Raw genomic sequence first — 24,170 nt, forward strand, 5'->3', positions numbered from 1 at the left:
TCATCTTCAAGCCACCTTTCTGGTGACCCCATCCTCACACAGGACCAGTGAGTAGAAAAGTTGGTTTTTACCTTTGTGTCTACATTGTTGCCTCCATTATAGAAGTACAAACATTCCACCAAGAAGCAGTGTTTGCATTCAACCATGTGCCATGACTGTGATGCCTTTGAAATACAAAAAGAAATAACAAATGACATTATTTCAACGGTTTAAAATATTTATTCAACTCTGTTTACTGCTTACATAAACTGTCAGTTTGACCATCAGCTGAGGGAGTCAGGGCCTGTAACAGCTATACTCATATTTAGGATACTTTTGTATTTGTGAAACTCAGGAATCATTCCCCTTCATCAGCCTTACTTTCTGTATTTAAGGAAAAGAAATGGCTTTTTACATAGAAGCACGTTCTGTCTTGTTTTCATCGCTCACATGCCTGATAAAATGGGTAATTTTCTTATTTGTGCAGTTTTCTCAGACACCCTCAGTTTTATAATTGTCCCCTTGTGTAGACATCTATAGAGATGCTCCAGCCCTCCGCATGTTACAGTCTTGCCATCCTGGATTCTTTAGGGAAAATGACAAGGTTTTTAAACCTCTCTCACTGTTTCAATCCTGTTCTCCAGGAGAATGTGCCTGTTTCTGAACTGTGAATCGTTAGAAATTGGAGAAGATTAAAATATGTTATTTGTATTTACACGTGTGTCTGGATCTGCATATTGGTTGGGTTTGTCCTTTCTTATTGGCAGGGTAGAAACACTCACGGTGACTGCATTTCATTATAATTTCTCAAGAATATTTAGATGGAGAGCTTCTAAAACAGTGTTATCCCCAAATGGCTGCTTCTTGAATCATAAATATGGATGCTTCTCAGTGGCAAATTAAAGTAATAAAAAAATAATCTCTAAGGAAACCCATCATGTACAAAGCATTGCTACATATTTTGGAAATGTACTCTGCATGTGGTCAGAAGAACGGTGAGCTCCACATTTAAGCCTGTCATTATTATTTAGCAGGTAGAAACTTGACAGTGACAGTGAGTCCCACTAAATAAGACTGGCTCACCTAACACACCTACTCCAGATGCAAAGGATAAATTGTATGTATGGAAATAGCAATTTGGGGAACCAATGAAATATTTAAGGTGTTGATTGCTTTGTGAAAAAAATTGAATTAATATTTAAAGAGTTGTATACCACATGCCTACTTCAGCATTCTGTATGTCTTCTTACTCTAACCTTTGTGAACATGTCATTATTTCATGATAATATTTCATAAATATTTATGTATGTTCAAAAAGCCTTCTTTTTAATCTCAGCCTTTAAATAAAACACCGAGAGCTTTAAAAACTCAGACCATGACAGGTTGGAAAACAGAAACCATTTTTCTAGCCGCACTCTGAAGGTGGTGTTGGTTGTACTGGTTTGAGTTACCACTGTTGCAGCCATGCCCTCATCCTGTTGAAGCCAGGAATAACGGCAATGTGTGTGTGCTTAACAACTGAGCAGCTCTTTTCACCTGTCTCTGACTCTCATAGCAAGCATCACAATGATGAAAACTATTTTATGAACACTCTAGACTAAATGTCCTTGGGAAAACTTCAGTGCTAGCTGGGTGTGGTGGTATGTAACTAGAATCCTAGTATCCATTAAGCCGAGGCAGGAGGATCACAAATTCAAGGCCATATGGACCACTTGAGAAAACCATATGTAAAAATAACAGAACTCAGTGTTACAGTTCTAGGATTTGAGGTTTTAGGTTTGATCACCCGTTACATACAAACACACATGCACGTATGCTACATGTGAACACACAAATCAGTAGCAAAGTATGTGAGAAAATGCTCACCACTGAGTTTATATGTAATGACAGAAATCAAAGTATACATGGTTTCATAAATATACTCACTTTTCATACTATATAGTTTTAGTTTTAAAATATAACAACAAGGCATATAAAGGAAAAATCATTGCATTATTCCAGTTGATCAAAACAAAATGCCATATTTTTACTGTTACACACTTTGGAAACGTTTCTGTATATTTGAGGGAGAAATCTGTTGCTTACACTGTCACATGAGGTTATTCTGATGGCACAACACAACAGGAATGACTTTCAATTCCTTTAGATTTTTGGTGTCGGTAATAGTATTCATTTTACCATATGTGTGTGTGGTAGTTGAAAACAAAGTATTTGTCAAGTGAATGTACAACATAAAACAATCTCTTAATGGAAAGAAGACCTTTTATTACCCCAACACCACCCACCCCACCCCACCCCTCAAAAAAGTGTCAGGCAGAGCAGAGGTAGGGGCTGTCTGTAGATTTAGATTTGCCTTTCCTATCTTGCCCACCCTTTGTGCACTTGGATCACCAGGGTTGATTTTAAAGACAATTACTGCCCAGACTGTTCTCTAGCTGTTCTGGGTTAGGTCCTAGCTAGGAGCTTTAGCTTTGTTGATTGTTTTGTGTTTTGTGTTTTATTTCCCTAGGTAATTCTATTGTGTAGCCTGGGTTGAGGACCACTAATAATAATTATAATAGTAATTACATATTAACTAAAATGTTTTAAATATTAAATTATCTTAATTTTAACCTTTAGTGCAGAGTTTTAAGAATATGGGTGCTATTTTGGAAGAAGACTAATCTAATGAAAGGGCATTTAAATGCAGTGTCTCTTTATACTATCAAAACAACAGATTATCAATTATTATGTTTTTCACTGTTAAAATCGTGATAATGTATTGGTGTATGCACCATTATATTGTTTAAAGGAATTTAAATTCAGTGTTATTCATCTATTTCATTTGAGCACAGTTTGGCAATATGTATGGAAAGCTTTGTGACTCTGGAATTCCATGTCAAGAACGCATCATTAGATAATAATTGTGTAGCCTGATGTGGTGGCTTACACCATACTGGGCAGAGACTCTGTGAGTTACAGGCCATTTTGTTCTGCATAAAGAGTTCCAGGTCAGCCAGGGCTACACAGTGACATCTTGTCTTTAAAAAACAACAACAACAACAAAAAAAAAAAAGCAAGCAATTGAAAGATACATTAATAGGAATATTTAAGTGTCCCTAACAGTCATTTCAAAGTGTTGCAGAAAACATCTTAGGGTGGTTAAGTTTACCAGATGGTAATATATAAAACTACTAAAATGATTCGGTTTATATAAGTTCACAGGGAAAGGTATTAATAATAACTTGATAAATTAAAAGCTACAAAATTCTGCTTTGTTTCCAAAATACATGGTTTTGTGTGTGCATGCACGTGTGTGTAAGAATGGGAGAGAGAGAAGGGGAAAAGAGATATCTGATACCTGAATATATATATGCATGCTGCATGCTGGTGTGGAAAACCAGAAAGCTATATATAATAAAATAATATATTAACCGGGTTTCTTTTGTTAGGTGATTTGTTTTCATGTACAATCTGGTGTTAATACAATTTGTTCATTAAAAGAAACTACTAATCTTACAAATAAGACCCGGCAGGTATAGCAAAAGGTATAATGGGGGCGGGTGTTAATATACCAAAGTGAGAGGATGAAGTATAACATCCTTGCCCATCTCCACTTTGTGGAGCTATGAACAGAAAAGATCTCTTTGCTACTCAGCAAACTTCATCAGACACTAGTTTTAAATTTTAAGTTCCATTAACAGATGGCAAATCATCTGTGGTACAGTTAATCTACTTACAGCCAAGTAAGTAGAAGGACCTGAAATGTAGCTCAGGAAGCTCTATGGGCAGTGTCGCTAACGTAACTGAGAACTGTTTCTGTTTTCTCGTTTTAGGTGGCTCAGGCCTGCCGTCCTCTATAGCTGTAGCTGGCAGTAACCACCCTGCCATCACGAAGACAACATCTGTTCTCCAAGATGGTGTCATAGTCACCACCGCAGCTGGAAACCCACTGCAGAGCCAGCTGTCCATTGGGAGTGACTTTCCTTTTGTTGGCCAAGAGCATGCCCTTCATTTTCCACCCAACAGCACTTCAAACAGCCATCTTCCACACCCCTTGAACCCCAGCCTCCTCAGTCCTCTACCTATCTCTTTGCCAGTGAATCAACAGCATCTCCTAAACCAGAATCTATTAAATATCCTCCAGCCTTCAGCAGGAGAAGGCAAGTCTGAGATCAACCTCCACCCTTTAGGTTTTCTCAACCCGAATGTAAACGCTGCTTTAGCTTTTCTCTCCGGTGACGTGGATGGGCAGGTATTACAGCCTGTTCACTTCCAGCTTTTAGCAGCCCTGCTTCAGAACCAAGCCCAAGCAGCTGCCATGCTCCCCCTGCCATCTTTCAATCTGACCATCTCAGATCTTTTGCAACAGCAAAACACCCCTTTACCCTTATTAACACAGATGACAGCCCCACCAGACCATTTGCCAAGCAATCAGTCAGACAACAGCAGAGCTGATACCCTTTTAGGCAGCCCCCTGGGAAACCCCTTAACGGGCAGTGATACTACTTTTAACCCCCTGCTCCTCCCAGCTGTCACTGGGGCCTCAGGATTAATGGCCTTGAATCCCCAGCTGTTGGGAGGTGTCCTGAACTCGGCATCGGCCAACACCGCTATTCATCCAGAGGTTTCCATAGCAACCTCCTCCCAGGCAACCACTACCACAACCACTACATCATCAGCAGTGGCAGCACTGACTGTCTCAACACTTGGTGGGACAGCAGTGGTGTCAATGGCAGAAACATTGCTGAATATATCTAATAATGCTGGGAATCCACCTGGTCCAGCTAAACTCAACAGTAACTCTGTGGTGCCACAGCTACTTAACCCTCTACTGGGGACAGGTCTGCTTGGTAAGTTCAATTTTTTCACAAATTTTTTTTTTTAAGAAACGTTTTTCTAATTCTCTATTCTCCTTTTTAAAACTACATTTTGTCACACTATTTTTTTAAATTGTCATCATTATTATGTCACAGCTTATTTAAGGAGTTAAATATGACAACACTCACACAGAACCATAGCTAAGCAAACACAGAAACGGCTTTTTCCTTTTCTCAGACTCCAGCATTGCTAAATACCACTGCAATCTGCTTTCTCTTATCCTCTAATTCCGATGCCACCCAAACCTAACCTACCTGTCATCCTCTTCAGCCAAGTACAGTCTGCACCTTCTAAAGAGCCCTCCTTTCTGTTTTAGTCGGTGTGGCATCACAGGGTTGGTATGAGCAGCTGCACTAAGATGGAGACAGTCTGAGGAAGTGCTTCCAGGTGAACCCTGAGAGGCAAAACAAAAAGGCCAGTGGTCAAATCGCTCTAAGCGGAGGCATCCCCCAAGACCAAGGAAAATTTCCCTCTAAATAATACTAGGTTTCCTCGGGATTACCATTTTTATAATTATGTATTTGTCAATAAAAAACCGCCCTTTGCATAGGTTAGCTTATTAGGAAATCACAGTTGAACGAGCAGGAGAGGAAGTGCCCATGAAACCCAGAAATAGATGCAAGTGCACATGATATAGTCAAGAGCTTCTTGATATGCTGTAAAACTTATTGTGGACATTACTTTATGGGAATTTTATGCAGTGCAATTAGTTATGTCTAGACCTAAAATAGCTATAGTTGATTAAAAAATCATACTAAACATAGACTCATTACAAAACTGTTCACAAAAGAATTTAAACAATTTAAAACAATTCGAAATTCTAACTATCAGTTACTAATGCTGTTCATTGACACCACTGATTTTAAAATCTTTATGTCAACTATAGGGGAGAATTCTTTCATGTTGTTGGGTTTACAGTTTTAATTGTAGCTGACTACCATTTTACTGCAAATCAAAATGCATATTTCAAAACTAAGTTTAATTGGTGGTATTTATTGATGATTATGACTTAAAACTGAATTTTTATAAATGAGACTATACCATATCCACTCTTCTTAACTTTATCTGTTCAAATACTTACTGCTAAGTAATTGCTAAGGAAAGTCTTCAGTCTTTAATTGTAGGTGTTCTGATAAAAATAGCCATAGGGACACTTAGCTCTCATGTTTAACATTAATGACTAAGTAATCTTCATGTAATATAAAATAAGAGGCTAATCATACATATAAAACTAAATGCTAAAGAAATTCTGTACTTACAGATAAGTAAGGATGATAAAAATGACCAATTTTCCCATGAAGCTCAGCTTTCAGTTTTTGTTTCAGAAATTCTCAGGTGCAAACAACCATGTTAGTTCTCTGAAGAATCACATTGACTTATACTTTGTTTTTCAAAACTGTAGGTGATATGTCATCCATAAACAATTCTTTGAATAATCATCAACTGACTCATCTACAGTCACTGCTAAACAGCAATCAGATGTTTCCTCCGAATCAGCAGCAGCAGCACCTTCTCCAGGGACACCAGAATCTCCAGGCCTTCCAAGGACAACCCACAGTCCCTTGCCCAGCTAACAATAACCCCATGGCTTGTCTGTTTCAGAACTTCCAGGTACTGACCTTCCACACATCACTTTAGCTGAGAACAATGTCTGGTTTTATTGAAATGGTTGGAGAAGGGATGGAAAAGGACCCTTTAGAGCCCATTGACAGTTCTTTCTTAATATTGAATATTGTTAAACATTCCAGTATTTTCTATAAGGGTAGATTTATTTTGTATAAATCAGTAGTCTTCTTGGAATTATGAGTGAAAACTGATAGTGTTTCCCTCTTTTGCCATTTTGTGCCCTGTGCCCACATTATTCTCATAATTAATATACACTTTCTTCTATGTTAGCTCCCACGCCCCTCTCCTCCTCGCTTAGGCCACATGGTAAACTACTTCTACAAAGGTGACTAACATAGTAAAGATTGTATAGAAAGAGAAATTTTATATGAATGTAAGAAAGAAATATAAGTAATTTTAAAAGATGTAACACTTTTAAAAAGCAAACAAAAGGGTGGGGCTCACTATGCAGCCCAAGGTAGCTAGTCTTGAATTTGCACCCTCTTTCTCAGATTCCCTAATGCCGAATTTACAGACATGCACCACCACAGATTATGAATAAGAAAACAGAGGAAGCTCTTTAAGCAAGATATAAAGCCAGTAGGGCAAAAGAAAAATATGTAACCAATAAAAAGTATTAATTTCTATATGATCAAAGATATTCTAAAGTTTATAGAAGTACCAAATGTCAGGAAACATTTATATAATGCATGTCACATATGGATACCCCTCATATTAATATACTTCCTATAAATCAAGATGGAAGAGGATAATTGACTAGAAAAATAATTGACTAAAATATAAACAGACAATTCGCAGGATATGAAATATGAATTATTAATAAACATGTAAGCATGAAAGGAATAACCAATGTGCACGTCACCGTGCATGCCCTGATGGCCTGCACTGCTGGTGAAGGTATGAAGGAATCAGGACGCTTGTTATTGTTGGTCTACATGAATTGTGGTTAAGCTTTGTTAGGGTCTTTTTCTTTTGTGATGGAATTCAAACCTAAGGAAGGCCTTGTATAAACTGGGGAAATGCTCTACCATTGAGCTATATATCCAGCCTGGCTCATTTCTTTTGGAGGATAATTTGGTAGTCAGATTTTTAAGCATATTTGTATACATGTGTATATGTGTGTCTAAACACATATATGTTCACTAGCCCAGATGTTTAATTCCCATATGTTGACCTAAGAGACATCTTTAAATGTGAATAGAAGAACACATAACAAAACATTCATTGCAACATAAGTCAGAAATTAAGAGCCTCTTAGGTATTGATGAATCAGAAAATGATTGCCTTACATAATATCTATCTATCTATAAGCTTAAAAGAATAAGTAGATGTATAGCATTATCAGTTTATAATATTAATTTAATAGTATTAATTAGCAGAAGAATGGTGCAGTACATTTCTACATACAGTGAAAGGGAAGGAGGGTGGGATGGAGAAGAGAAACTAGGCATTGCTACATAGTTTAATAGTTTAAGTATGTGCCAGGATGCTCTACAGCCTTGCTTTCTTCTGAGAAAAGAAGTAAGATGGAGTAGAGCAGAGAAGTGTTGGTTTAGTAAAGAACAGGGATGAACACATCTTTTACCTAGAATAAACTATTCCCACATATGTAATAAATGAATTCAAAGTGGATAATTTGCATCCCTGTGGCACCAAGAAAGCAAGTGAAAACCTGAAGCCAGTTCACTGTGCCACTGTGACATGGGAGTGGCTCCAGGAGAATGCAGTTTGGGGAGGTGGTGGAAGCAAGGCCATACTGCAGTGGTCAGAATGGGACATAGAGACTTACAAAATGAGCTATTGCTTCAAAAACCGAGCTGGGAAGAGAAAGAGACCTGGGTTAATGCTCCAGAGGGAAACTGGGTTGGGCACTGGACCTTCTACATAGGGAAGCACGAATATAGTCATATACTAAAAAAAAAAAAAAAAAAAAAAAAAAAAGAGCCAAAAAGGTACATGAACATAAATATGAAGAGAGGAAGCCCAGGCCCCCAAGAAAAGCAGAGCTTCCTTCCATGGAACGGATGGAAAGGGGACATAACAGTATTTCTTCCACAGTGTTAGCAAAATTGGAGAAGCTGCAGGATTTTTTTTCCAAACTGCATTAATGCTTCCTGTACAGAAATTTGTTCCCCTGCCTCTTCCTAACCGATAGGCACTCTATAGACAGCCAGTGTCCTTTTTGGCAGCATGAGGAGGTATCTTGGGAAATGGCCTGATAAGGTTAAAGAGCAGGAATTAATACCCAACCTAAAGACTTCAAGAAATATCATGTCTAGTTGGCCAGATGACTTAGAGGGTAAAAGTTTTTGTCTCACACGCCTAGCAACCTGAATTCAATTTCCAGATCTCATCAAGGTGAGAGGAAAGAAATAGCTCCAAAAAACTGTCCTCGACCGCCACACATGCTCCATGGCGTGTGTGCCCACACACATCATATATACAAAAATAAATAAACTTATTAATTGATTTATTAAATAAAATTAGCATATGTAATGTCATATCAAAGTGATACTTTGTTAAAAAAGGAATTTATTTTTATTTTTTCTTATGTTTAACTTAGTTAAATATAATCATTAGTTATAAATCTTAAGTTTCAAATACCTGCAAGACCACTGAGTAAACACCTGTAAGACCACTGAGAAAACACCTGCAAGACCACTGAGTAAACACCTGTAAGACCACTGAGAAAACACCTGTAAACCACTGAGAAAACACCTGTAAGACCACTGAGAAAACACCTGTAAACCACTGAGAAAACACTTGTAAGACCACTGAGCAAACACCTGTAAGACCACTGAGAAAACACCTGTAAGACCACTGAGCAAACACCTGTAAGACCACTGAGAAAACACCTGTAAGACCACTGAGCAAACACCTGTAAGACCACTGAGAAAACACCTGTTAAGACCACCAAGAAAACACCTGGAAACATCTTGTGTCCAACAACCTCAAATTTAATTTTTCTAGAAAACATTTGGCAATGATAAGTTTTAAAGGAAAACTATTGAACTGTTTCAACTAAAGAAATTACCCAAGTATAAAATACAATCAGTGTGTGAGGTTTTCTATACAGAATGATTTTTTTTTCCTTTTATTTTTATTCTCGCTCACTGTGCTTCCTTGTTTGTCTTTTGGTGAATCTTAAAATTATGATCTTCTTTAAATTTCTCTCTCCCACTCCCCCTCCCTTTACCCCTCTCCCTCTCCCTCCTATTTATTTCAGGTGAGGATGCAAGGAGATGCAGCTCTTCTAAATAAAAGAATAAGCACTCAGCCGGGGCTCACAGCACTTCCTGAGAACCCAAACCTCGCACTTCCACATTTCCAAGATACACCTTGTGAGCTGCAGTCAAGGATTGACTCGTCCCTTGGTCAGCCCATGAAGGATGGCCTCATTATGGGTGGCCAAGGCGACGCCTCCGTAGGCGCCATTTACAAGGCAGTTGTGGATGCAGCCAGCAAAGGAATGCAGGTTGTCATCACCACTGCTGTCAACAGCACGACTCAAATCAGCCCTATCCCAGCCCTGAGCGCCATGAGTGCCTTCACTGCCTCCATTGGTGACCCATTAAATCTGTCCAGTGCTGTGAGTGCCGTCATCCATGGGCGGAACGTGGGAGAAGCAGATCACGACGGCAGGCTGAGGAATGCGAGAGGGGCGCGGCTACCCAAGAACATAGACCATGGGAAGAACTCCAGTGAAGGAGACGGGTTTGAGTGTTTCAAGTCAGCGAGCTGCCACACATCCAGAAAACAATGGGATGGGGAGCAAAGTCCCAGAGGGGAGCGCAGCAGGTGGAAATATGAAGAGTTTTTAGATCATCCAGGCCATATCCATAGTAGTCCTTGTCATGAACGGCCCAACAATGTCTCTACACTGCCATTTCTAGCTGGGGAACAGCACCCAATACTGTTACCACCAAGAAACTGTCAAGGCGATAAGATTCTGGAGGAAAATTTCAGGTATAATAACTACAAAAGAACTATGATGAGTTTTAAAGAGAGACTAGAGAGTACTGTGGAGAGATGTACACACATTAATGGAAACAGACCTCGTCAGAGTCGGGGCTTTGGAGAGCTGCTAGGCACTGCAAAACAAGACCTAGTCCTAGAGGGGCAGTCTCCAGGTTCTTCCAATAGTTTGGAAAGTTCTCTGGCCAAAGACTACATCCATTACAATGGAGACTTTAATGCCAAAAGCATTAATGGGTGTGTGCCTAGTCCCTCCGATGCTAAAAGCATTAGTAGTGAAGATGACCTAAGGAATCCAGACTCCCCCTCTTCACATGAGTTGATACACTATAGACCAAGGACGTTCAACGTTGGCGACTTGGTCTGGGGCCAAATCAAAGGACTGACTTCCTGGCCTGGAAAATTCATAAGAGAAGACGACGTTCACAATTCATGCCAACAAAGCCCCGAGGAAGGGAAGGTATACCAATCTTTATCCATTGTCAAATGCTAATCTCTGTTCAAATATCAATTATTCTTTTTTGTTATCATCACTTTGGATTCTTTGGATTTGATTTTAAGATTCTTCATGACTCATTGAGGTCTCACAAGCTTCTGGAACATAAAATGAAGAGGGGATGGTTATAGTCACCAAAGTGTCATATTGCCAAGGGGTGAGTTATGAACAACTTACAGACCCACTAGGCTCAGGGTGCCCCTGACCCTAAACTCATTTCTAGAACTTTGTCAACTCTGCCTTCCTTCTCTGTATTTGTGTAGCCCTTTATTCCATAAATAGAGGACGCCAAGTGTCAATGAGTGGGGGAAATACAGCAGAGGAAGGGTTGCTCCCAGGTAGCAAGGTGTGACAACAGACAGCTCTCCTTCACAAGCTTCCATGGGACATCCAGAGGTAGGGCATTGACAAAGTCTGGGTGGAGCTACAACAATTACAGAAAGCAGCCAATAACACCTGAATTCTTTTCAGAGGAAGTTCTGGGTCTTTATAACATGTGGAAATGTTTATGTCCATAGTCTGTGTCTACTTAACACAATCTGACCATATAAATTAAATGAAAATGTCTCCCTGAACTACAATCTGAGATAGAAGAAATCAATAGAGATTTCTGGCCTCTCTTATAATTGGTAAAATTGGCTGCAAGAAACATGCAGAATGTATAACTTAAATAGAAACATTTTTACTGGATTAGAAAGAGAAAATCCTGTCCAATTCCCTCTTATGAAGAACCAGAATTTCTCATTTTCTTAGCTAATAAGAATCTATTACAGGTATGCACTGTTCTCATACAGAGGGTATTGTGCAAAGCAATTCATCTCTGTTCAGATTTAAGCTGGTACTTGGATTTAATGGCAGGAAATCAAGAGCATTTTTTTTGCCAGCACAATAAAAGGACTGTCTTTAGTCGTGGGGCCAGAGGGTCCTCAAACCCTTGCTCATAATGCCTAGTATATGCTTGTCATGATACACTTTGAGCCTGGTGTCTCTACTTTTGATAAGAAAATTAATTCCATACTGCAGTTCATAAAACATTTTATTCTTAATGCTCTCTGCAGCCAGCCAAGCATCTGTTAAGTTGATGAACCTAAATATTTTTGACAGTTTATTCAAGAGATAATTAGAAACAGCAAAATTGGGCTGCTTATAACTGGAACTGCTACAAATCCAAGAGAGACTCACCAAATTGCTTTACAGTTCCTGTGCAAATGAACCAAGGCTGTTCAGGTGCCATTTTATAAAAATATACAACTAAAGAAAGATTATGACCCTCTTCCAAACATTGTTCTTGCCAGTCTTCTTCTAGATACCATAGTGTACCTTCATATGATGAAAGCATGTAGTTCGTTTGTGTAAGTCTGTATGGTGTACATATGTGTTCACATGTATGTAGGCACATAGTATGTATGGGTATATACACACGTGTGTGTGCGTGTGTGCAAGTGCATGTGTGTGTGTGTGTGTGTGCCTGTGGGGATCCTGGAGGCACAGGGTGGATGTCAAATGTCTTCCTCAGCCCCTGGGTCCTTCACTGTCCCTGACTTCTTTGTTTCAACTAGTCTGCATAGCCCTTTGTCCCTGTGGGCCACCACACATGCCTGGCCTTTATATGAAGATGTAAACTCAAGCATTTCACCTGCTAAATCATCCCAAGCCCTCCTCATCTTTAGATAATTTTAAGAACTATTTTTGCTACATTTAAAACAGCAATTTATTTTCATTTTTACTGAATATAAAGTAAGAGTCCTTTTAAAAAACCAGATTCTTCCTACAATAAAACATGAAATTGTACTGAGAAAATTATTTCCTCCCTTCATTGACATTAGAATATTGACTTCTCAAGTTAAAACTTTGTTATCAAGACACATGAGAAGTGTTTTTACTAACTCAAATATATAAATTAAAGCATACATTATGATGTGTAAAATATGTAATGAAATATTGATGATAATACATAAAATATTTTCCTATCACTAAAAAGCAAGTTACAGGGCTAACAAAATGGCTTAGCAGGGAACAGTATTTGCTGCCAAGCCTGACCACCTGAGTTAGATCACCAGGAGCAACATGATGAGAGAAGTGAATTCCACATGTTGTCTTTTGACCTTTGTGCACATGCACACACACACACACACACACACACACACACACACACTCATATGGAAACACACCATAATAAACTTTTAAAGCAAGGTACAACAGTAGTGAAAGCCCTAGGCCACTTAGCATTTTTAAACAACTAGCCTTTTCCAGACAATATCACTTTTGCATGTAAAAGCAAAGTACTTATTTTGCTGCCCTTACTTTTGTGTGTGCATTTCAGAAAATGGAGAAAAGGCATCCTCCTCTCATTTAATGATGCTCACTTTTCTCATTTTCGTGAGACCCAAAGACACTCAAACAAGACTGTCAGGATTTAGGCCAGGTGGCCTTTGTGCAGTGTCTTAATGGCCCCTATCGTCATGGAAAGATTAAAATATGTTCAGTACCTGAGTACAGCAAAGCATGATCTATTATTCAAGACAGATACCTAACAGACCAGTTTTAAATTTGTCCTTTGATTTAAGTGAACTAATTATGATAACGAGTTTTATTTACACAGGACCTCTCAGCAATGTTGGATAAAGACTTGAATGCTAAGAAGCAGGCTTCTGATTTCAAAAAGTAAAACCCATAGCGTTCCTTCCGTGTACTGATGACTGTCCAACACTTGATATCAGTCTAGGTGTATTACAGTAAAACCTTATTAGGTCCCCTGGGCTGCTGTGGACTGCAAGGCCCTTTCTCCTGCTGTTTACCTCGATGGTAACCCAAATAGCTGTCTTACATGTTGTCATGTTAAGCCTTCCTAGGCTTTGCCTTTGATGGTATTTGTATGTACAGCAAAGTAAATTAATCCAAGATCCTGGCCGATCCTACCAGATTTGTTTTTTCCCCAACCCCCTCCCACATTTAATTTTTTCCCTTTATGATCTTCATTCTTAGCAGCCATTCACGATGCTTTCTAGATGCATGCAAGTTAGGAAAATAAATAATAACAGAACCACAGACTAGTATTTAAAACCAAACTGTTTGCCTCTTTTGTCTCCCAGTCACACGGAGCATTCTTCAGTACAGGTGCAGCACTGGTATTATCCAATGGCTGACATTAGCAGAGTGCAATCATCCTAGGAAATTATTAGAAAGGCATTTTAGTGTTTGGTACTGTGTAGTAGGTAACAGAAGACTGATAATGCATAAGAAAGGCCAAGTTTCTGAGACAGTTTGTTAAGATACAATGTAACAGCATCCTATAATGAACCTGAGAGACAGTTAAGTGTTACAGAAGGAGCAGTGGGCTTTGGGCATTCAGATAGGAACTTACCATAGTACTACCAGAAAATTAAATGGACCTGAATGTGTATATCAGTCCCTAAGAGCTTGGTCTCCTCTAGTGGAAACAGTAAACCTACTTTTAATAGTGTTTCAAGAATTGAATGAGATTCCTGTACACTCTGGAAGCAGAAGAGGACCCAGTAATGATTAGTCTGTTTCCCCTATTTAAGGCAATTATATCAAATTGAACTCCACCATCATTGAATAGAGGTAGAGATCTTAGTTGCTGTTTGCTTATTATCTGCACATAGAGATTTACTCATCAGGTTGAGAGTAAAAGAATCATAGGGAATATACTAAGCAAGTAAAAATAGTTTGTGATAGTTTTGTGAATGTTCTCAAGTTGCATTTCTCAATGTTAATTAGTGTTAGCTATAAGGAGGAGTAGGGGGAGGGGAGTAATTAGTAGCTCTTCTATGGATCCATAGAAGATGGGGGAGGGTGCAGCTGGTGTTGGAAGGGAGGAGGCAATGGTGAAAACATTCAGTTGGCTTACCTATTCTCCTGGCCTACTAGGCAGGCAGAGTCCCAGTGAATGCCTGCTGGTGTTGGAGTTTGGGATTATGGGGTAAATTGAAAGAAGGAAGGTTGGTGGAGAAGGGCTTTGTGATACATTGGAGGTTGGGTCAGAGAGTAAAGAGAGACCATAGCAGATTTTCTGCTACGGGGCTGGAGTTGAGTCTTGTCACATTAGATCTGGAGGAGCAGAAGGCTCAATTCTTTTTTGCTTTTATCTTCTTTTCTTTCTTTTTGTATGTTTTTAGGGTTTTATTTTATGTTTAGTCAGTGTTTTTGCCTGCATGCTTGTATCTGTACCACATGAGTATCTGGTACCCATGGAAGTCAAAACAAGACATTATATTTCCTGAAACTGGAGTTACAAATGGTTTTGAGCAACCACAAGGGTGTTTCAAATTCTACTTGGGTCCTCTACGAGGGCAACCAATGCCCTTAACCACTTAGCCAGCTCTCCAGCCCCAACTTTTGCTGTATAAAGTATATTTTCTTTAGTTTGGTTACCATTTGGTGGCTTAAATACAACTTTTTTAAACATCTTCCATCTTGGTTGACTTAACCCTCTGCCCTGTCATTTTCTCTACCCCACCCCCATTACTTTCTTGTTAACTGTTCTGTCTTTAGTATTCTTTCTTCTATTGCCATATTCTTAGCTCTGCCTTCACCCACCCTTATACACACCTCTCCCGGAAGCTTCTTCTCAGCTTCCTGGCTTCTGCAGTCACTCCAAGGTGAACCTGCAGTTTTAGAGGTTGGAGATCCACAGTGGAGAAGAACATGTGACATTTGTTTTCCTGGGCTCACACAGCATAATTTTTACTCAAAAATCCAAGCTTCATCCATTTACTTTTAGGTTTCTTACGTTTATTTTTTCTTTATGGCTAAATAGAATTCCATTGTGCATATGTACCTCATTTTTAATACCCATTCTTTAGTTGATGGACCTATACACTGACCTGATTTCCTAGTTATTTGTGAATAGAATAACAACAAACAGGGCTGAGCAAGTTGTGTCTACATGTATTTGTTGTCATTTCTTGGGGGTAGCCATTCTATCTTTAGTAAGGCAGAGACTAAAACTGGATTGAATTCATATTTCCTTTTTTAATGATATTGAACAATTGTTAACATAATTATTAATCATACTTGTTTTGAAAAGTCTTCATTCAAATATATCAGTCCATTTTTAATTGTGTCATGTTTTTTATTTTGTACTTTGTAAGACCTATATGTTAATATTATTTTGGATAAATAGGTATCATCTGCCACTTTTGATCATGTGTGAACTAGCCTTAAAAAGTTGCTATTCACTAATCATCAAAGCATAAAGCTCTTATTTTTCATGAATCAATTTTTCACTCTTTTCAGTGCTCCCCTTTGTTCTTAATGTTTCCCTGGGCTTTCATGTGTATTCTGAACTGTAAAGAAAGACCTTGCAACAGAGGGGCTCAAAATTAAATTCCTGTTAAAACTTACACATTTTGGGGCAACATGGTTTCTGTTTTTTTAGTTCAGCATTCTCTCTCTCTCTCTCTCTCTCTCTCTTTCTCTCTCTCTCTCTCTCTCTCTCTCTCTCTCTCTCTCTCTCTCTCTCACACACACACACACACACACACACACACACACACACACACACAAAGATTTTTGAGAGTATGTATATAACCAGAAGATGGCTGTCTCTATGTTCCAGGGATATAAACTTAAGTTGTATCTGAGAGCCCACTCTGGGAGCTGTGCCCTCCTGCAGTGTTTTAGCATTGTATTTAAAGAATGTTCTTTGTGTACTTAATTACACATGGTAGCCAATCTGTAGTCTCACTTCCCCTTCTCTATCTTCCTAACCACTGTTGGGAATGAATCTTTTTCTACATAGCCAGTCTTTGGGCTATATTTTGACTAATGTTATGACAAAGGCAACCAGTATTCGGCTAGCACCAGAATCTTCTTAAAAATTAAGCAGAATCATATTGGAAGTAGTAAGAAAGATAAAATCCAGACCAACAAATTTCAGTCTCTAATCCAAATTTGAAAGATAAGAATGAAGAACTAGACCAGTCCAAAGATGCGAATATCAAGAAAAATATTGAACTGACCGAAAAACTAGGTAAGACTATAAACTTTAGCTGTGGTGACCTATTGTTCCCTTAAGCAAGATTAAACTAGAATCAGAGGTTTATTCCTCCACAGACCGATAACTGAAATTAATGTAGATGGCAGTCCCCGAGCCTTTGAGCTCTAGACAGCAGCAAATGGAATCTAAATTCTCAAGCAACTCTTAACCCATGCTTCTGTGAGACATTTTCCTGGAAATTCAAGTTTGCCCAAACTCTTACTCTGTTTATGTATGGTGGCACGATAAGGTACGTGATATCACATTGAGGATTTACTTTTTCTTAGTAATTCTGTAGTTTAAAAATACTAAATCCCTGTAGAACAGAAGTGGCTGCCAGAGTTGTTGAGAGTGTCACTAGATAGGATGGTGGTGATGGGCTGCTTGGCTCGCTGAAAATGCCAGGATTTGTGAAGAAGTTTCTCATCTGGTCTGCGCTGGGGAATTATTTTTATTCTTCTAGTCACAAATAAATCAACTTTTAATACCAAACAGTTACTATTTATCACTATTTTAAGTTATCCAAAAACTACCGAAATAGTATTACTCTTAAGTTTGTGGTGTTTTCAGTTTAAAGATATTATTTTTAAGATTTACTGGTATCTTCAATGCTTCTATCTAATAGTTTTATAGTAGCCAGTGGATGCTTCATGTTTGTATATTACTTCAGATCTGTGTTTCCCAGCCTCTAGTACTGCATATTGCCTGTACTGTTACTTATTTAATATTTTTCTTTTTTATATTTTTATTCTGTCAACAAATACTAGTTGTGCCTTCATATACTAAACTTTAGGCCTCCTTGAAAGTTTAAATAACATCCTTATTCTTCAGATATACTGTGTGGGAATTTTAAGTATGAATTGATACAAATTTACGACAATTAAAATGTTGAAAGATTTTATCCTGTTCTACTAAAATTAATATGACATGCATCAGTAGCATTTTTGGGAAAGAATACTTTGGTGAAAGGCTCCTTTATACTAATGTTCTTTTTAGATCCTAGTAAATGATCATGGTGTTCATCTTTGTTCATCTTTATCTCCACTTTACAAAGGAACGAACTGAAGCTCAGAGATGAGGCATTGTTAAAGATACGAGTCACAGGCTGTTCAAACAAATTCAAACCTTGACCTTCTAATTCTACACATAGTTTTCTTCATTAGCCCAAATCCAAAGACATGCTAGAAATAGAATAGGAAGCTTAAAGATGAAAGTCTCATCTCAACTATGAAATCTGTGGTATAGATGGCACTTCACCATTTATTCATAGACTAATGGAGAGAGACATACAAATTTAGAGGATAGTTTGATAATCATGTCAGTTTGGCAAAATAATAGCAGTAAATTCACCCTGAGGCCTGGATTCTTTGTACAAAACAAGGCATGTATTCCTTCTTTGGAACAGTTACTGAACCCTATTAGGAAGTGCTTGGTTACCCCCATACCATGCATGCCACTGTTACCATGGATATTCTTGACACAATCATCATCATCATCACATCTCACAGGATTCACAGCTAGGTAAGATTGTTGATGATTTTCTCACCCAGAAGCCTTTATAGAATCTTCTGGCACTACAAAAAAAAAATTAGTCAAAGGAGAAAGCTTCCTGTTTAGTACCAATTTAATTTCTCCATGTCCTGAGACCAAAATGTGTATCGTCTTCAGCAACCACTGGGTTCTTGATGGGCAACCAAGAACCATGTAAAAACCTATAGTGTTTTGGGAGTCTTCAGAGCACCCATGACCAACAACTGGAAAAGAAGTATCCAATACGTGGCAAAGGTTTTTTTGTTTGGCAATTTATGGCTTCTGGGAGGAGCATTTTCCCATTAGCAGAGTAACCCTAATTAGATGCTTTTCTATGAATAGATGTATATACTAAGCTTATAAAATAGTAGGTTTTCATGTTTTTAAAACAAGCTTAGTGTAGCAGGTATAGTTTTATAAAATAATCCATGCTAACTCCAGCTATAGACTGGCATAGGCGGTCTCTTACCCTCTCCCACAGTCAAGCCCAAGAGGCCCTCTTACCCTGGTTCCTGCTGTCAGCCAGCTGCCAAGCTGCTCCAGTCAAAAACTCACTCCCAAGCTACCTCTCTCAGATTCTGCTTGCTAAGATGACCGAACCAGTCTTTCTTGAAATTCCTGGAGCTCTCATTCATCTCCCTTTAGGCCCATGAAATGAAAATACTAGGGACTTATAATATACCAGCCAGATTTTTAATGAAAAATCTCCAACCCCAAAATGTCCAGGCAAAGAACACAAAACTTAATTGATATAAATACAAGCTGCACACTTAGATTGGGTAAATGTACCCTACACTGCTCTACTTCCTAGCTATCAAATCTGTTGTTACTTATGGCTTCTGCAGTCCGTGTGGGTCAGCTCCATCTTCATCTCCTTCTCCTGCCATCTTGTCTCCCTCCACCCTCCATTTCATATGATCCTTCTCTTCTCTCCTTCTTTTCCTGTTCTGCCCAGAAGATCCCAGAAGAGTCTTTTGGAACCTCAACTCCCACCTGCAATGACACACCTCCAACAAGGCCACACCTCCTAATCTTTCTCAAACAGTTCGACCAACTAGGGATCAAGCATTCAAATAAAAGAGTCAAACTCATTCAAACCACTGAAGTCCAATTCCTTGGTGACCAAAGTCCTATTCAGAGTGTCCTTCCCTAAGCCTGTATCCTAAACTGAACTCCCCACTCTTGCTTCTAGGAACTTTAGAGTTTTAGTTTCCACACTGGCTTATTTAATACATTGTAGTTGATTTGTGTGGAGAGTGAGAGAAGTATAAAGTTTCACTCTTCTACATGTAGGTATCCAGTTTTCCCAAACCATCCATTAAAGATGCTTTCTTCCAAGCATTGTTTTGTTTTGTTTGGTTTGGTTTTGGTCATCTTTGCCTAACTTTGGATGGATAAAGGTTCTTGGAATTGATTCTGGGTCCTCCAGTTGAGAACATTGATCATTGTGTCTGACTGTACACTAGTGACCTGCTGTGTTTTTCACTGCAGTTCTCAGAGATGGGAATATCTCCAGCAGAGTTTGGGGCCTTTATCTTGTTTCATTTGTGGAGTCCTTGGGCTACCCAAAACTCTTTGCTCTTCTTTGCAGATTTTTTAAATTATTTTTCAATTTCTGTAAAAAAATTTTCACTGGCTATTTGATGGGAATTTCTTCTTATATTTGTTAAATATGCATGAAGAGCAACGATGGCCGTTGCTAGTGGCCACATATATTAATTATTGCCAAAGATAAAATGATACAGTCATCTATCAGTTTTTCACTAAGCTAGAAATTAAATAATTTATGGAAGACCTGACTTGTAAGTATACAAAAATCTAAAATTGTAATTATACATAAACGATTAAATGTCTTCAAATAACTTACTCCTTAATTGTAAGTTCTATAAAAGATATTTGTGTGTTTAATCTTTTAATGTTATATTTATACACTTGGTTTCCCTGTTTTTTACTTACATGATAACTAATTTCTAAAAGAATCTTATTAAATCATCCAGTATGACTTACATTTTATTAGAATTTGAATATATTTTGTTTTTCTCTGATGACATTTTTAGAAGTAATTTTAAAGTTTTTTAAAATTTTTTCAAATATTCCACTATTTTCCCAGAAACAATACACAGTGAGTGTGAGTGAGTGAGTGTTTGTGTGTGTGTGTGTGTGTGTGTGTGTGTGTACATACATAATAAATAATTTTCCTAGGGATAATTATAGTTTTATCATAGAAATGCACAGTGGTATGTACCTTCCTTTTGTTTAGTTTCAGAAACTACTACCATTACTCCTCTCTCAAGGCCACTGAACCATCTATGAATAATGTAGCTCAGTGTGACTGTATCTTAGAACTTCAGAAGCAGATTTAAATCAAGAAACTATGGTAGGTAAATAAATTCAAAAATACTAAAGGCCATTGGAAAATCATCCAAGCACTTTCAAAAATTTAATAAAGCACAGTGGATAAAGGGTTTTGCTCTCAAGCCAGAGGTCATGAGTTCAGTCCTTGGAACCCACATGATGGAAGAAGAGAACTAACTGCTGCAAGTTGTCCTCTGGCCACTATGGGCTAAGCATTAGCACATGCATGCACATATAAGTGTAAAGCAGCACACACATGCACACAGATAAATATAAATAAGACAAAAAATTAACTGAAAATAAATTTGGACTCATTAATATCAATAAACAAATTTTCATTTTAAACAATTTAGCCTAGTTTTCTATTTTGATATATATATATATTAATGTATATTTATGTACTTTTAATGTAGCTTTCTTAACAATAAAAGTATATTTTAATTAATGCTAAACTTAACATGCTGGAAAGAGAATGAATATTCTCGAGTCAGAACTATTCAATTCTGGCCATACAGTTTAAACTCATTACTCTCACATGCAAAATAAAATTGATTTGTAAGATTTTTATAGTAAATGATAAAGTACTTCCTTGTACATAAGATACACTAGATGTTTTTACTGCCCCTTATCTTTTAGTCAATTAAAATTATAAATTGAGAACATAAAAAATAGTTTGGCTGGGCTGGAGAGATGGCTCCGTGGTTAAGAGCACTGACTGCTCTTCCAGAGATCCTGAGTTCAAATCCCAGCAACCACATGGTAGCTCACAACCATCTGTAATGGGATCTGATACCTTCTTCTGGTGTGTCTTAAGACAGCTACAGTGTACTCATATATACAATAAATAAATCTTTTTAAAAATATCTTGGCCTAACCAGTTTTTAAAATTAAGACCAACCGGCTAATCTTTGAGATGTATGTTTCAATGTGAACCTGAATGCTGTGCCTCATCATACTTCTGAGGTTTCTGTCTACTGTGAGATTGGATAGATCATTCTTTGCAGCAGGGTTTCCCTTCTAGTGTTAGGAAGTTCATTTACAAATGTGGAGGTAAGCATGAGACATTTGGGAGACAACTGTATAATGAGCCCTGCTCTCAAAAAAAAAAAAAAAAAAAAAAAAAACAACAACTAAAAAGATGGTAACTGTATTACTGCTTTATAAATGTAATACATACAGTATTTTGTATGTTCTTTTCTTGAATGTGAACATAAAATAGAACTTTACCATGAAATGTGAGACTGTACTAGAAGCCTTCATGTTTTAGAGATGTTGGATATATTCAGTAGAACACATCTCCTTATGATATGTGGCAGGAACAAAGATGCCTTTTTCCTGGTACATATTGGATCACGTATCCCTAACAAACCTGGTTTCTTTGTGACAATGTACAGACTACACAAACGAGTACCTCTGTGTTACTTGACTGAACAGACAGAAGTGTCCACACTCAGACACGAAAGTAAGATGCTTTCTTATTCTTACTGTGCATGTGTTTGAGGAGGAGGCCACAGAGAAATTACTTATAAATGACATTCATGAGTGTCATTAAACTTTAAAGACAAAAGCAAATTTCTTTACGTATAAGTATTTATTTTCTTATCCATGAAGTTTTTTCCAACCTCTGAATTTTTAAATAATAGTGGCTTAGTAGAGAGGAGCATACAGATAAGGGTAGCTTGATTTTTTTAAAGAAAAAAATAGCAAAATAAAAAAATGGCAGTTTGCTGCATGTACATTTTCTTTGGTTTTTTTGTTTTTAATGGGGGACGGAGTGGCTACCCCAGGCCTGTAAAAACCCAGCTTCACTGGGTAGCCAAGTTCTATGGTGGAAACCAACTTCACAGATTCGTAGCAAGGGCAGGACAGAAGAGGAGACAAGCCCACAGAGTGCTAACACCTCCTTCTTAAAATAGCCACGACCCTTCTTGGGGTTTTTATTTTGTTTAGTTTTGTCTTTGGCCTCTGGGAAACCTAATGCGTTCTACATAATCGTTACTTTTTAACTAGGCTATGTACAATGTAGCCTTTTATTCTAATGATCACAAAACAGCTGTAAGATAGGTATTACTGGCCTTTTGCACAGGAAAAACTGAAATAGAAAACATGTGTCTGAGAGTGGAGAATTAGCTCTTCCTTTAAGATCACTTATTCTTCTAGAGGACCCAAGTTCAGTTCCCAGCACCCACATGGTGGCTCACAACCATCTGTAACTCCAGTTCAAGGTACTCGGATGCCCTTTTCTGATATCCATAGGCCTCAGGCATGAGCAAGGCAGAACACTCACTAAAATAAATCTAAAACTTTTAAAAGAATACTTAAATGTTTTGTTCATATTAGGAAATGAGGAGTTAAGATTCCAAATCCAACCTATTATCTCTAAGGCCCACCCCCTCCCCTGAGCACCTCTCTTATCTCCTCCCTGTGAATTGTGAAGATGCAGCTTCTGAGAGCATAAGGCATTGGGAGAGTGAGCCAGGATTTGTGAGCTAAATGGTGATGTATAATGAAAGTTATTTAAACTCCAGATTTTGTTCCCACAACTTTATTTTCAAAACACTGACAGTGTCAAAGCCAAAGTGGATTTCATTTCCACTGATGCTTCGATACAAAGTCCCAGGATCAGCTTGCGATTGAGCAAGGACACTGTACATTTGTTGGGGGTTGGGGAGGGGGATCCTTTCCCCAGTGCCACACTTGCCATCCAGCAAGACTGTAGAATTAAAGCGTGTTCAACGATTATAGGTCTGGGTAATTTGTTTCGGTCTTCGTACCTTCACTCAGGTGGAGCCGGAGAAGTTGAAGACCCTCACAGAAGGTTTAGAAGCCTACAGCCGAGTCCGGAAAAGGAGCAGAAAGTAAGCACTTTGGTCTTCCATTCTCTCTCTCCTTCAGCGACTGTGAAGTCTCAATGATTTGTTTCATGCAGTAAAAGCTATCTGATATTTATTATCATATTACCATAACAGACACACCAAACGTAAAAGACTCGTTCCATGTAATTTGTCTGTATGGCATGTAGGATATGCTTCTTCATCCATCTGTCCTTCCTCCATCTTTACCTCTTTGTAAGACACTGAGGGGTGGGGGGAAGCATGCAATTACACACAGGTTAGCGTGTTACCTACTTACCAACCAAGGCAATGCTATTGACGTTGTCTGTTCTTTCACCACAGTTAAGAACTGGAACATAATAAGTTCTCTTAGGACTCTAACATGAAATTGAACTTTGGACCATGATCTAGTCTTTCTGGATTATTATTTGATGAATAAAATATACAGATATGAAGGTAATATTATAAAGCATTTCATGATAAGGTAGTTTATGAATTGTTGCTCTTATTTCAT

General features: G+C 38.1%; 1 protein-coding gene across 1 annotated transcript in view; it reads left to right on the top strand.

The window, feature by feature from the left end:
• The window catches only part of MBD5 (methyl-CpG binding domain protein 5), a 211,605-nt gene that overhangs the window by 175,435 nt on the left and 12,000 nt on the right, over nucleotides 1-24,170 (top strand). Inside the window, exons 10-13 of the mRNA XM_080927275.1 lie at nucleotides 3,795-4,811; nucleotides 6,242-6,450; nucleotides 9,692-10,900; nucleotides 23,607-23,680. Of these exons, the coding sequence (XP_080783401.1) occupies nucleotides 3,795-4,811; nucleotides 6,242-6,450; nucleotides 9,692-10,900; nucleotides 23,607-23,680 (2,509 nt within the window). The remainder of the gene's footprint in view (nucleotides 1-3,794; nucleotides 4,812-6,241; nucleotides 6,451-9,691; nucleotides 10,901-23,606; nucleotides 23,681-24,170) is intronic.

The sequence above is a fragment of the Micromys minutus genome, assembly GCF_963924665.1.
Source record: "Micromys minutus genome assembly, chromosome: 13".
Classification (NCBI taxonomy): domain Eukaryota; kingdom Metazoa; phylum Chordata; class Mammalia; order Rodentia; family Muridae; genus Micromys; species Micromys minutus.